Genomic DNA, 15,589 nt, shown 5'->3' with positions numbered 1-15,589 from the left:
GACGATCAAGTACCACTGTCGTGAAACCCTTGTCCGCCGGAAGAATGACGATGGACCGGTCAGCCTTCAGATCACGGATAGCTTGGGCTTCAGCAGAGGTGATGTTGGGAGTAGGATTAAGGTTTGTTAAGAAGGATTGAGAGGCAAGGCTGGAAGTCAGAAATTCCTGGAAGGTTTGGAGGGGATGATTTTGAGGAAAAGAGGAGGTGGGTCCCACTGTGACGGAGGACGGAACTGTTCCAGGCAGGGTTCAATTTGGGTAGTGTCGTGGGGAGTTGGATCATTAGGAGTAGGATTAGGATCATTTTTCTTCGTGGCAAAGTGATACTTCCAGCAGAGAGTACGAGTATAGGACAGTAAATCTTTGACGAGGGCTGTTTGGTTGAATCTGGGAGTGGGGCTGAAGGTGAGGCCTTTGGATAGGACAGAGGTTTCGGATTGGGAGAGAGGTTTGGAGGAAAGGTTAACTACTGAATTAGGGTGTTGTGGTTCCAGATTGTGTGATTGGAATTTTGAGGTTTTGGAGGGAGTGGAGCTGGAAGTGGGAGATTGAGTAGATGGGAGAAACTGGGTTTGTGTGAAATGAGAGGAGGTTGAGGTTTGCTGGAAAGGTTGTGAAGGGTGAGTGAGTTGCCTTTCCGGAGATTGGATAGTTATTTAAGGTGGAGAGTGGCATGCTGTTCTAATTTGCGGTTGGCCTGTAGGAGGATGCTCTGAACAGCCGGTGTGGATGTCGGAGAGGAAGGATTGAGGACTTTTATTAAGGATAGGAGTTGACGGGTGTGTTCATTGGCTGAGTTGATGTGTAGGTGAAGGATTAGGTGGGTGAGGGCAATGGATTGTTCAGTTTGGAACTGGTATAGGGACTGATGGAAAGAAGGGTTACAGCCAGAGATGGGAACTTTATGTGTGAGGCCTTTGGGGGTAACGCCAAATGTCAGACAAGCCTGAGAAAATAAAATATGGGAGTGTAATCTGGCTAGGGCAAAGGCATGTTTGCTGCTATCATATAGCTTGGAACAACTGATTTTGGTCAACCTTCATAAAATTCAACATTGACTAAATCAGAAACTAGACAAAATTTTCCAATCCAAATACAAACAAGCTAGTCTGAAGGCAAGTGATTACCAAAAGTTGATCAAAGCAATTCAAAATATTGTTGTTGAGTTAGGCCTGTATGAAAATTGGTAAAAAATTATCCATTGTATGCCTTTGTGTAAAATTACCATCTTTTCACAACATTGTTTCTTAAAAAAATGGCTGTAAAGAAACTGCACAGGCAGCTTATGAGCCACCGGTGTTATAACAAATGATCAATTTTAAAACAATATTAATGTCATGACAGCAGTAATATCACAACAGTAGTAACATCACGTCTCACTAAATACCATCTAGTGATCAATCTTAAATATGTAAGAGATGACACTCGTATTGCTGTAATTTCTTTTACTGCAATTGGTGTTGTCAACAACCTATATAAACAACATGGACTGCCCAAGATGTCGCCATATTCGAAGCCAGTTAGAAACTTGGCTGCAGTGTTGTACAGTGTTATGATGAGTGATACTTAGCATGGAATCTTAAGGTTTTGTTTGTTATATGCCAATATTTCCTGCTACCAGTGATGATTTATCTGTATTTGTTGTCTGCACAACGCATTTTGGGAAATAATTGCCAATAGGAAGTGCATTTTTCATGCACTGTGGGATGTAAAGTGCAATGTTTGCAATTCGTGAGGTGCTCCATTATTCTGTGACTTTACTATAACGAAAACCGACTTGTTTGTCATACACTATAGATACTGACAATTTGTTTTATAGCTTTACTTACAATTATTATACATTTGACTTGAATGACATTTCGTGGGTTTCATGCTAGGAAGTTATGTCATATGTATTTATTACAGAGATATATTTATATAGGTTGTCGGTATTTGCAGAGGAAGCAAACAGTAGTAGATGTACATAAATGTTTTAATGTGAGCTTTGAAGCATTAATTATCATTGCTTTTGCAGAGAATCTCAGATATCTGGGTCAGAGTTTCTGTTCTAGTGTCAAGTTTTTTGTTTACAGCAGTTCCAGTGGAAGACAGATCTGTCACATTTCATGTAATATTGTGTAAGGATTTTTGTTTCTTGGGACAGAGCAGTTACCAGATCTCTTAATAGGAGAAGAGCATTTATAGATACACTGAGGAGGTTACCTCTTGTTCCAGTCTTGTATTGGTTACCCATCATTGTATTGTATTAGCTCCTTATATTTCAAAGAAATTTTGTGCCGAAAAATAAAGACTAGGTTAATTAGAGTTTATTTACATACACAGCACACATGCCCATTATAGTTGTTCCTGTTTAACACCTAATTTTACCTTGGACAAACAGATGTATTGTTGATACATTACAAAATGATAAATGCAGTAGAGGAGTGTACATTAATAATGTGCCTACCAGACTTGCCCTCTGATCTGTATACAGAATTTTTATTCATATTTTAAAAGGATAACAATCAATTCTCTGAAATAAAGTAAATTATTATAAATTTTGTTCTGAAGCATGACATGACTCTAAATTGAAAACTCATTTATATCAATAACTGCTATTTTAGAATCTTGATGCCCTGGAAAAATTTCTGTGGGATCCCATGGCTGTAGTTACTTAAAAACGCACATTTTACAAACCCAGTGATGGCTTGGAAGTTTATTAGAGTCAGTACAGGCTTTTCCAGTTATCACAATTGAGTCCCCTTCAAATATCTGTAAAAATGTTGATTACAAATTGTGAAGAGATTATATTATCTCAAATCCATTTAAAACACAGAATTTCAAGGTTCTTTGTTATGGAGCATAAAGCTTTCGCTTCATAAGCTTCATAACCTGCTGTCAGGTTGTCTCAAGAGTGCATTCGCTGAATTCTCCATATTTATTTAAACTTTCATGTGTACAACTTGCAGATCATGTGAATTCTGAAGCACAAACTCTGGCTGCAATTAGCATTTCGTCAACTAGTGAAAATGAACATAAATGAGGACAGTGAATGTTTGCCCACATTGTGTATTTCAAATGAGAAGTGTACCTCCCTCCAGAGTGAATGAATAAGTGGAAATATCATTCCTGGCAGAAAACAGCCCTACTACAGTTCATTGATACCCATTACATAGCTCTCAAGTGACTGTATAGTGTTTTGTTCAGCACAGAGGTTACTGGACATTATTCCCACTGAAATGAAGAGATCACAATAACTGTTATTTCAGGTCACTCATGTTGAGGTGGTAATCTTCTTTTGAATATTCATTACACAATTTTCACAGCCTTGCCAGTTTTGATTTGCATGTAAGGCAATAAATGACATTTGTGCGTGACTTGTTTGGTAAGAATATCATCTTTGAGATTTTGCTGTGTGTAGGGGGAGCCATGGTGGCTAATTTGATGAATTTATGGTACAGCATGCGAAGAAGATGCCATCTGCAGGATATAAGTTTCAAACATTGAATTTCTGTTAATAGGTATTTTCATCAGATCTGTTGTAGTTTTTATGTCCTTTTTTCTTTTTTCCCCCATGTGTGTTCTTGGGATGACATAACAGCTATTTTGCATGACATAAACTGTTGGGTGAGGGGGGGAAACAACACTACTATAATTTGTTGTAGAGTATAGCAGTACTCATACCATTACACAAAGGGCAATTTATAATTTAACTACATCTTTTGTGTGGTTTAAGCATCTTGATGATAAGAGCTTCATAAGAGATTATTAAAGCCTTTGTTCACAGAATCACACCATACAGTGTTTAAAGCCAAGGTTTGGAGTTTGCATATCAGCTGCATCTGATAATTCAGATTTTTTAGATTTATGAGTGCACTTCAAGTAGATCACTTATTTTTTTACTCTAAGGTTTAATGGTTATAATATTACCTTCAAAATTAAACAATATATCTTTCTGTTTTACCACAGTTATTGTTACAGTTAAAGCGATCAACAAATTGTTCTTCAAGTAAGAAACTGACACCAACAGGTTGTCACACACACAAATGGGAATCAAATTGTTTTAATTCTGTAGAAGGCTTTGTTAATTACTACAATAATAGTTGTTCAGTAATTTTGTAATGCCTGCCAATATTTTCCCATATTTTCTTGTTCCATCACCACCATGATCATTTTCACAGCCCATCCCACCGAAAAGGTAACTGATGTGAAATAAAATAAGACATTGGTTGTTTGTAGTGTACAAGCCTTTTTTATTCAAAATAGTCTCCTTGTGAGTCAATACACAACTGTAAGTGTTGGAAAAAATGTTCAAAACAATTCTGATAGTCAACAGTTGGAACTGCCTTCAGGACTATTGTCATAGCCACCTGGATATCGGAAATCATGTTGAAAAGCTATCCTTTCACCCCTCATTTTCAGTTTGAGAAACAGCCAGAAGTCGCACAGAGCCAAATCTGACGAATATGGAGGGTGGTAAAGTGCAGTGATACCTTTTTGGAGGCCAAGAAATGATGTATGCTCGTACTTTAGTGTGCTGGAGTATTATCATGCAACAAACACCATGTTCCTTGGTTGCAGTATTCAGGCCTTGCCCAAACAGTCTTCACTTGTAAATGAGTTAGAATTCCCAAGTAATAAGGTGTGTACACCATTTGATCTTCTGAAGCGAATTCTTTAGGGACAATTCCTTTGGAATCAAAGAAGACTGTGAGCAGTGTCTTGCGTGGCTTTTCTGCATTCTGACTTTTTTTGGTTTCGGAGATTCTGGTCCTTTCCATTACAAGCTCTAGCGCTTTGTAAGTGCCTCATACTAAAGACACCATGTTGCATCACCTGTTATGATTCACGACAAGAAGTCTGGATCCCCATCAGCAAATTGTTTCATTTCTCTGCAGTGTTTTTGATCGTCCATGAGCGAGTGGGGTACAAAGCGACAACAGATGTTCTTTTTGCCCACATTTTCAGTCAGAATATGATGGACGGTTGGTTTAGGAATTCCAGTGAGCTTCTGAATTAACCTGGTAGAAGCTCAACAATCATTTCAAAGAATTTCAACCACTTTTTCAACATTTTCTTTGACTCAAACTGTCACTGATGTTCTTGGACGTTGCTCACATTCAATGCTCTCTCGGCCATCACAAAGTCTTGCACAACACTTAAAAATGTTTTTATGACTCATTGCTTAACTACCATAAACACATTGTATTATTTCAAAAGTTTCTGTGGCACACTTGCCCACTTTGAATTTGAAACAAACCTTAATGTTTGCATATTACTCCATTGCTCTTTTCACAACTGAGGTTCAAAATATACTAAGGCGGCAGGTAGTTGAAACACTCTGCATCACATCACAGGTGGAAGTAGTGGTTCCGTGAATATAAAATCAGTCACCTTCTCTGTGGTACGGACTATGTACTTCAGGGACTGTGAGAACTGCAGTGAAAGCATTATTGATAATGAAACTCCTGTTGAGAGAGATTTTTTTTTTTTTTTTTTTACTAGTTCTTTCCAGATACTTAATACAGAAATTTTCAATATCATCTGATGCCTTTACCTGTGTCTGAGGTGTGTGTTTCATGTTTCCAGGTACTGTGTTTTACTTTGCAGTGGAGTCAGAAGATGAGTTAACAGGCTGGTTGGACTGCATAAGTGCTGCCACAGTTGTCAGTGATTCATCGCAGGAACCGGAAGGTTTGTTTCTATAAAGTACAAATTTTAAGATTATATACAGTTCATTCTCATGATAAGCAGTGTAATTTCCTTCCTCCACCCCTTTCCTTCTTTTACTGGCCATTGAACGTATGAGACGATTTTAGTTCTGTCATAGATGTGTCCACAGCCTTATTGTAATTTCTGAATGCTAAAGCAATTTCAGTGTCCACTGTAGGCTCTCAGATTCGTTTTATGTATGTGTAACAGTATTACTTTATCTGTACTTACCCTATAAAACTTATGATGTACTTTCAATTAAGTTCTTGAATATTTTAGCCTGCACATACAACAACTAAGGCACAGGCTTTGCTAGAATTTTATCTTGTGTATTCATTAGAGCTACAGTTTAACTTGCCCTGCCTCAAAACAAAAGAAACAAGACTGCTTACAACATCAAGGAACTACTTGTCATAACATATTAGTGTGCAACCTTTTCTGCCTTTAACTGTGTCCTGTCTCTGTCACATGTTTCATTAAAATTTACCAACTCTGTAGCAATGGACAAGCAGTTTACTACAGTTGTGTTCTTGAGCCCCCTATGCAACCTCAGGAAAACAATATGGAGAAATATTTTGAGCAGTGGAAGGAATGGATGAAAGCAAGCAACATACAAATGTCTCTGACATGAAAATCCTTGCTATTAATTTGATAAGTACACAAATTTACTTCGTAAGTCTCATTTCTTTTGTGTCAGACTTGTTCGCAGCTACTGGTCTGGTGGTTAGCCTCTAGATTGCAAGTTCCAGGATTGGAGATTTTCTTCACTCGGGCTGGCCTTCAGGTTGTCCTCATCATTTTATCTCATCTTGATCACAGAGACACGCAATTCCCCAAACAGGTGTCAGATAGACAGACTTGCACCAGGTGGCCAATTGACCCCAGGTGGGGCCGCCCAGCCAACAACGCTCTTTTCTCTTGTGTTGAGGTAGTGGACATTGTTTCATTACAGTCAGTTCACAAAACAAGGAACTTACTTTTGTGTACATGAAGTCAAAGGGTTAGATGGCACTTCAGAAAAACATGTGGCACTGTTCAATATTTATTTCAAAATTACATTGGTTAATAGATGCACAGAAACACATATTGTGTGGATGGATATGTGTGTGTGTGTGCGAGTGTATACCCGTCCTTTTTTCCTTTTTTCCCCCCTAAGGTAAGTCTTTCCGCTCCCGGGATTAGAATGACTCCTTACCCTCTCCCTTAAAACCCACATCCTTTCGTCTTTCCCTCTCCTTCCCTCTTTCCTGATGAGGCAACAGTTTGTTGCGAAAGCTTGAATTTTGTGTGTATGTTTGTGGTTGTTTGTGTGTCTGTCGACCTGCCAGCACTTACACACACACACACACACACACACACACATATATATATATATATATATATATATATATATATATATATATATATATATATATATATATATATATATATATATATATATCTGTGTGTGTGTGTGTATATACACTCCTGGAAATGGAAAAAAGAACACATTGACACCGGTGTGTCAGACCCACCATACTTGCTCCGGACACTGCGAGAGGGCTGTACAAGCAATGATCACACGCACGGCACAGCGGACACACCAGGAACCGCGGTGTTGGCCGTCGAATGGCGCTAGCTGCGCAGCATTTGTGCACCGCCGCCGTCAGTGTCAGCCAGTTTGCCGTGGCATACGGAGCTCCATCGCAGTCTTTAACACTGGTAGCATGCCGCGACTGCGTGGACGTGAACCGTATGTGCAGTTGACGGACTTTGAGCGAGGGCGTATAGTGGGCATGCGGGAGGCCGGGTGGACGTACCGCCGGATTGCTCAACACGTGGGGCGTGAGGTCTCCACAGTACATCGATGTTGTCGCCAGTGGTCGGCGGAAGGTGCACGTGCCCGTCGACCTGGGACCGGACCGCAGCGACGCACGGATGCACGCCAAGACCGTAGGATCCTACACAGTGCCGTAGGGGACCGCACCGCCACTTCCCAGCAAATTAGGGACACTGTTGCTCCTGGGGTATCGGCGAGGACCATTCGCAACCGTCTCCATGAAGCTGGGCTACGGTCCCGCACACCGTTAGGCCGTCTTCCGCTCACGCCCCAACATCGTGCAGCCCGCCTCCAGTGGTGTCGCGACAGGCGTGAATGGAGGGACGAATGGAGACGTGTCGTCTTCAGCGATGAGAGTCGCTTCTGCCTTGGTGCCAATGATGGTCGTATGCGTGTTTGGCGCCGTGCAGGTGAGCGCCACAATCAGGACTGCATACGACCGAGGCACACAGGGCCAACACCCGGCATCATGGTGTGGGGAACGATCTCCTACACTGGCCGTACACCACTGGTGATCGTCGAGGAGACACTGAATAGTGCATGGTACATCCAAACCGTCATCGGACCCATCGTTCTACCATTCCTAGACCGGCAAGGGAACTTGCTGTTCCAACAGGACAATGCACGTCCGCATGTATCCCGTGCCACCCAACGTGCTCTAGAAGGTGTAAGTCAACTACCCTGGCCAGCAAGATCTCCGGATCTGTCCCCCATTGAGCATGTTTGGGACTGGATGAAGCGTCGTCTCACGCGGTCTGCACGTCCAGCACGAACGCTGGTCCAACTGAGGCGCCAGGTGGAAATGGCATGGCAAGCCGTTCCACAGGACTACATCCAGCATCTCTACGATCGTCTCCATGGGAGAATAGCAGCCTGCATTGCTGCGAAAGGTGGATATACACTGTACTAGTGCCGACATTGTGCATGCTCTGTTGCCTGTGTCTATGTGCCTGTGGTTCTGTCAGTGTGATCATGTGATGTATCTGACCCCAGGAATGTGTCAATAAAGTTTCCCCTTCCTGGGACAATGAATTCACGGTGTTCTTATTTCAATTTCCAGGAGTGTATATGTATATGTATATATATATATATATATATATATATATATATATAAAAACAAAGATGATGTGACTTACCAAATGAAAGTGCTGGCAGGTCGACAGACACACAAACATACACACACAATTCAAGCTTTCGCAACAAACTGTTGCCTCATCAGGAAAGAGGGAAGGAGAGGGAAAGACGAAAGGAAGTGGGTTTTAAGGGAGAGGGTAAGGAGTCATTCCAATCCCGGGAGCGGAAAGACTTACCTTAGGGGGAAAAAAGGACGGGTATACACTCGCGCACACACACACATATCTCCATCCACACATATACAGACACAAGCAGACATATTGAAAGACAAAGAGTTTGGGCAGAGATGTCAGTCGAGGCGGAAGTGCAGAGGCAAAGATGATGTTGAATGACAGGTGAGGTATGAGTGGCGGCAACTTGAAATTAGCGGAGATTGAGGCCTGGTGGGTAACGGGAAGAGAGGATATATTGAAGAGCAAGTTCCCATCTCCGGAGTTCGGATAGGTTGGTGTTGGTGGGAAGTATCCAGATAACCCGGACGGTGTAACACTGTGCCAAGATGTGCTGGCCGTGCACCAAGGCATGTTTAGCCACAGGGTGATCCTCATTACCAACAAACGCTGTCTGCCTGTGTCCATTCATGCGAATGGACAGTTTGTTGCTGGTCATTCCCATCCATTCATGCGAATGGACAGTTTGTTGCTGGTCATTCCCACATAGAATGCGTCACAGTGTAGGCGGGTCAGTTGTAGATCACCTGGGTGCTTTCACACGTGGCTCTGCCTTTGATCGTGTACACCTTCCGGGTTACAGGACTGGAGTAGGTGGTGGTGGGAGGGTGCATGGGACAGGTTTTACATCGGGGGTGGTTACAAGGGTAGGAGCCAGAGGGTAGGGAAGGTAGTTTGGGGATTTCATAGGGATGAACTAAGAGGTTACGAAGGTTAGGTGGACGGCGGAAAGACACTCTTGGTGGAGTGGGGAGGATTTCATGAAGGATAGATCTCATTTCAGGGCAGGATTTGAGGAAGTCGTATCCCTGCTGGAGAGCCACATTCAGAATCTGATCCAGTCCCGGAAAGTATCCTGTCACAAGTGGGACACTTTTGTGTTTCTTCTGTGGGAGGTTCTGGGTTTGAGAGGATGAGGAAGTGGCTCAGGTTATTTGCTTCTGTACCAGGTCGGGAGGGTAGTTGCGGGATGCGAAAGCTGTTGTCAGGTTGTTGGTGTAATGGTTCAGGGATTCTGGACTGGAGGGAACTTGCTCTTCAATATATCCTCTCTTCCCGTTACCCACCAGGCCTCAATCTCTGTTAATTTCAAGTTGCCGCCACTCATACCTCACCTGTCATTCAACATCATCTTTGCCTCTGCGCTTCCGCCTCGACTGACATCTCTGCCCAAACTCTTTGTCTTTAAATATGTCTGCTTGTGTCTATATATGTGTGGATGGAGATATGTGTGTGTGTGTGTGTGCGCGAGTGTATACCCGCACTTTTTTCCCCCTAAGGTAAGTCTTTCCGCTCCCGGGATTGGAATGACTCCTTACCCTCTCCCTTAAAACCCACTTCCTTTCGTGTTTCCCTCTCCTTCCCTCTTTCCTGATGAGGCAATAGTTTGTTGCGAAAGCTTGAATTGTGTGTGTATGTTTGTGTTTGTTTGTGTTTCTGTCGACCTGCCAGCACTTTTATTTGGTAAGTCACATCATCTTTGTTTTTAGATATATTTTTCCTACGTGGAATGTTTCCCTATATATATATATATATATATATATATATATATATATATATATAAAGATAGTATCTGTTCATTTGGACACGTCCAAAAGAACAGATACTATCTTCATATGTATGATTTTGATAATCTTTGCCATATTTATATGGAGATTACAAAACTATTTTTCTTCCGACATACCAGAAATTTTTTACATTGGTTACTTCAACAAGAGTAACTTTTTTAAATCAATAATGAATTCACTTAAAAAATAAAAAATATACATATCCTCCATTAGGTTATTAAAATAATATTGGAGTACAGAAAATTATTAGAAAAAGATGGTTTTGCAATTCAACTAATGGGCAAATTCCCTGTGTATAAAATTCTGCCACTTGAAAATGCAGAAAGCTCATAAGTGTCTAGAAGGTCCTCATCAAAGATAAAATGTTTGAAGATAAGCCGCTTTTCATGTGAGGAAAATAGTAGAAATCACTTGGCGCTAAGTATGCTCTGCAGGGTGAATTTTAAAAATACCCTGTTTGAACAGATGCAACGGGGTATTGCATTTGCTGGAAAAGTGTGTGCCCAAGAATTGCATTGCATATAAACATAATTCTTCATTTGGCCAAACCTTCTCAGGTTTTGTAATGTTTTACAAAACAAATAAGAATTTGTCATTTCATCTTTTATAATATCCAAAAACAAAATTTTTTAACATCCCCACCCAAAGAAAGTTAGTCCATAATCTTTGTGACTGACTGTTTTTGGCAGGTGTTGATTTCTTAAATTGACATCACAGTACCAGCTCCAAATCACAGACTGCTGTTTTGTTCTGTTTGTTAGCATAGGAAATCCATGTGCCATTGCTAGTTACAATTATCAGTAGGCATTCTTAATATGTTAAACAATGGACTTTACGATCAGATAAACAGTTATCCATTGTGTTTTGTGGTTCTCAGGAAAGAGCTTTGGAACTCGTTAAGCACAGAACTTCTGGCAGTTTATTCATTTAGTCATGCTCTGACACACCTCTGGAGAGTTGAGACATAGTTAAATTATAGTTTTCATGAATTGTTTCACCAGTTTTCCCTGCACTTAATTGCTGGCTGCAAATACCTACTCACTTCTGTCGCCATCATGAATATTCTTCATTCCATTCTTAAAACAGTGAAACAATGTAGGCACAGCACTTTTGCTCCTTTCATCCAGTAGAACACAACTTTCATGACAAAATTTAGCTGTTTTGAGATTATTTGCAACTAATAACTGTATTACGGAACTGACTTCACATTTTGTTTTTGAATGGTTACTACAATCCAACAATAAGCAGTTTTACCTTCCCATCTGTTGCAACATGGAGCACACTAGTTGTGAATCAGTGTCATAATAGTTTCTCCCCCCTCCTCCCCCCCCAACTGTGATCTCCACCTTCACCAACACCCCACCCCTACCTCTCCACTATTTAAAATGTTGCATGAAACCAGAAATTGTGTTGTAGATAGTCCTCAACATATATTTTTTATCCTTTTCTTGCTACCATCTTTGCCTCTTTGTTTCATCTTTCATAAAAGTTTGATGCAACGTAATGGAGTCTTCCAGTGAAAATTATTTAGGCTGAACCGGAACTCCGCTGACAAACTTTCAGGTGTAATGTATAACTAACACTGCCGAGAAAGCAAGCCTGAGACAGAGCCAAGCAGTATTGAGTGTTAGTCTGAGGGTGAAGATTAAAGTCAACATTTGTGTTGACAACATGAGTTACCATGAGTGGAAGGAACAGTTTTTGTTTTCTAAAGAAGACATCTACAACTACATACATACTCTGCAAGCCACCATATAATGACATAGCATTGAAATTTGCGCTGTTGTGCACTATTTTCAGTGCAGTACAGATGCAAAGCTAACTGCAACAAAAAACCAAATGAAATGCAATGACTCTGTAATGACACACTGGAGACCATGATCCCTTACACCAAAATACTCAGAAGGTATCCCTGAACAATTGCTGAAAGTTTGTCAGCGGAGTTTCTGGTTCACCATGTATATCCAGTTCATGATCAAAATTCGTTTTCCTACATGCCCTGTTACATCTGAAGGTCAGTAAAAACTGTTAAGTCCACATGTCATTGAGTGTTAGGCACTACCATTATCTGATGAAAACAAGTAACTGTGTTTATGAAACAAAGATCTTAACATGTTTCTTTTGCAGTTGTCTTTAGTGAAACAGAAGAAGAAGATCCACTGACACCGCTACCAATGGACCAGGACAGCAATCACTCCAGTCCCAAATCTCGAAGATTTGCTGCATGGCTTGGAGGGTCCAGTCAGCCTGGATCACCGCAGAATGCCATTACAACTTCCTCAACTGGAGAAGACTCAGGAAAAATTAGGTATGGTATTTGTCACCTGGTACAATAACCGGTCAAAGATGGTGACTTCCCCATTGTTTTGTTTGTTGTCACCTATCACACTCAAAAATTAAATCTTAAATGTTGTGGGTGCAAAAATCGTACTGACAGTTTAGTAGGATTGATTATCTTTGAAGACAAACTTCTCTGCTGTTGCTGGCACTTTTATTTCTTGGGAGCCATAGATCTGAGAGGTGTTGATAGCATCAAGTTATTTTGAAAATAGGGGAGTCGAAGTTCCTGGGACAGATGTATTACAATAATCTTTCTGGTCACATCGTATCCATGTGTAACAAATTTAGTAAATTGTGCACACACACACACACACACACACACACACACACACACACTCTCTCTTCTGGAGGTACATCATACCAGACGTCTGTGCGCACATCGCGCACATCACACAATACCTTTAAATTATAGGCCAGTGGTTTGTAGGCACAGATTTGGTACCCAGTTGTTTCCAAACGTGTTCCATTTGGCTCAGCTGTTTAAAATTGAGGAAGGATTGGTGGTCAATAATTACCTTCAGGAAACAAAATTTTTAGTACTTCTGATATACGCATATAAAAGTACATGAAACTGTCCCTGCTTGTAGAATTATAACAACAGATGAGCTGCTCTCATTCTGGGATGTTTGTTTAACTTTCCCATGCTGGCCCTCCTTCCTCCACAAGGAAGAAACTTTTTATTTCTGAAAACTAGGATAGTTTGATGTATCTTGAATTGTGCATATCAGTGCACTAAAAGTTTTGTTTCCTCAAAGGAAATACTGACCAGGAATTCTGTCTCAGTTTTTTATATTTGTCAGATGATTTTTCCTCTTTGTGAAATTAATTATGATTTTTCATGTTTTAATTGTATTTCTTGGTCAGTAGAACTTTGTTTTAATTTACATTCACTTTCTCAGTGCCGAGTCAAGAAAATTTGGTTCACTGAAAAAAGCATCCAGCAATAAGATTGCCAGTACTGCTGCAAATGAATCATCACCAAATCCATCGTCTAGCCTTGATCGGAAATATCTTCGCTTTCTTGGAGCACCACCACAGCCTGTTCCAACAGCACGATTCAGAAGTTACCGACGTGTAGTTCCTGCAGCACCACAGCGACGACCTGTCACTAGTCAAGCAGGTTAGTTGCATTTGCTTTAAGTGCAAACATTTTAGATTAGGCTGTTATGAATGTGAGTTGAAAAATACAAATTATTGTAACCTATAAGGTTTGATGGAGATTTGTAGCATCAGTTCTTGTCACAAAGGGGCCAAAATTGTCATCCCTGTGAACATTCAGGAATTGGCGAAATTTGAGATTGACACACACTACCGTTAAGTCAGCCACTTAGTTAGTCAGCCAGACAGCCAGTGAACAAATGAACTTCATCACATTGTCAGTTGTGATTGTATGACGTCCGCAGCTCGTGGTCGTGTGGTCGCATTCTCGCTTCCCGCCCCCAGGTTCCCGGGTTCGATTCCCGGCGGGATCAGGGATTTTCTCTGCCTCATGATGACTGGGTGTTGTGTGATGTCCTTAGGTTACTTAGGTTTAAGTAGTTCTAAGTTCTAGGGGACTGATGACCATAGATGTCAAGTCCCATAGTGCTCAGAGCCATTTGAACCATTTTGATTGTAAAACGGTTTTAATTTATTTTCTTGTACATGCAGCTAGTTTCAGTGTATCTCATGTTATGACTGAAGTTGTGAGTAATTGTGTTTGTTGTACAGGTATCCAATGAGGTAAGTAATTATAACTTTTTATTATGATTTGGTTATGTACAGAAGAAACGCAAAAATCTGTAGCCATTGTTAAAAATAATTTTTCCCTCTCTCTGTGACTCATTTTTATGTAAAAGAATTTAATTTGTGTGATCGTAAGTTGGATTTACTGACTCTGAAGTATGTGTAAGTGGCATAGTTACATTACTCGCAAGCAAAGTACCAAAAGCAAGTGCAGTGTGATTTAAGTAGGAAGTACACAACCAAATCAATGGACAGACAAAGGCTTAAAACTGTCAGAGTACCATTAACCCAGAAAAAATCCGGATAAATGCAAGTAAGACTTGCACACCAAGAGTGCCATACAAACTTAATTTTGTATTGTTACATAATTATGTATATAGGTAGTTCATGTATCCCAGCAATTGAGAATCTCGATGATACTTGTCTATCGATATTGGTTCTGGCAAGGTATCGGTCCTGGGAATTCCAAGACTTTCCAGAATATTTTAATTTCAAGTTTTTAGTGCATATTTTGTGTAATTTCACATCTGATATGGTAATTTTTCATTTATTTAAGTTTTGGAGTTATATTAACATGCTGTGTTTATTAACTGTCAATTGCATTTATGTCACTTATTTTGATACTTGAAAACTTAATCATCAAAATCTATAGTGTACTTCCTGATAACCTCAAATCATGAAATTTGGTAAGAATGAAGGTTTCCTAATACATACAAGTCAAGGAGAAAGTCCAAACATTGTTAATTACGTCTCCAAGGGACCATAGACCTCAGGAAGTGATATATTTGATACGTCTACCCAATTGTAAGCATGAGAGGCACCACAGGACATTTTAATTTCCACTGTCCTGGATATGGTTTGATGGCATCCTTTACAAAGTATACACATTTCAATTCCACAGAGTGAAATACAGTGACGTGCGATAGGAGAATGCTGTGTGAAGAGGTGTGGCACTGCACTTTGGCACACTTACGACCAAATAACATGTCTTACATTTCCTCGAACACATATGTTAAATGCATCAGACTCTTCAGAAAGATGTGCGCTACAAAATGAACATATTTTTGAAAATTCTTTTTTTTTTTCTTTATTAATTTTTGACATCCGTAGCATGTAGAGCTGCATCAAACCAGTCTCTGGA

At 40.4% G+C, this 15,589-nt stretch overlaps 1 protein-coding gene across 3 annotated transcripts in view; it reads left to right on the top strand.

The window, feature by feature from the left end:
* LOC126419905 (connector enhancer of kinase suppressor of ras 2) overlaps positions 1–15,589 on the top strand; it is a 131,827-nt gene that overhangs the window by 64,880 nt on the left and 51,358 nt on the right. For all 3 annotated transcript variants that reach the window (XM_050087183.1, XM_050087182.1, XM_050087184.1), the window contains exons 11-13: positions 5,570–5,674; positions 12,511–12,691; positions 13,623–13,843. In XM_050087183.1, coding sequence (XP_049943140.1) covers positions 5,570–5,674; positions 12,511–12,691; positions 13,623–13,843 — 507 coding nt within the window. The remainder of the gene's footprint in view (positions 1–5,569; positions 5,675–12,510; positions 12,692–13,622; positions 13,844–15,589) is intronic.

The sequence above is a fragment of the Schistocerca serialis genome, chromosome 9 (assembly GCF_023864345.2).
Source record: "Schistocerca serialis cubense isolate TAMUIC-IGC-003099 chromosome 9, iqSchSeri2.2, whole genome shotgun sequence".
NCBI classification, from domain to species: Eukaryota; Metazoa; Arthropoda; class Insecta; order Orthoptera; family Acrididae; genus Schistocerca; species Schistocerca serialis.
This window is presented reverse-complemented; position numbering and strand designations above follow the sequence as displayed.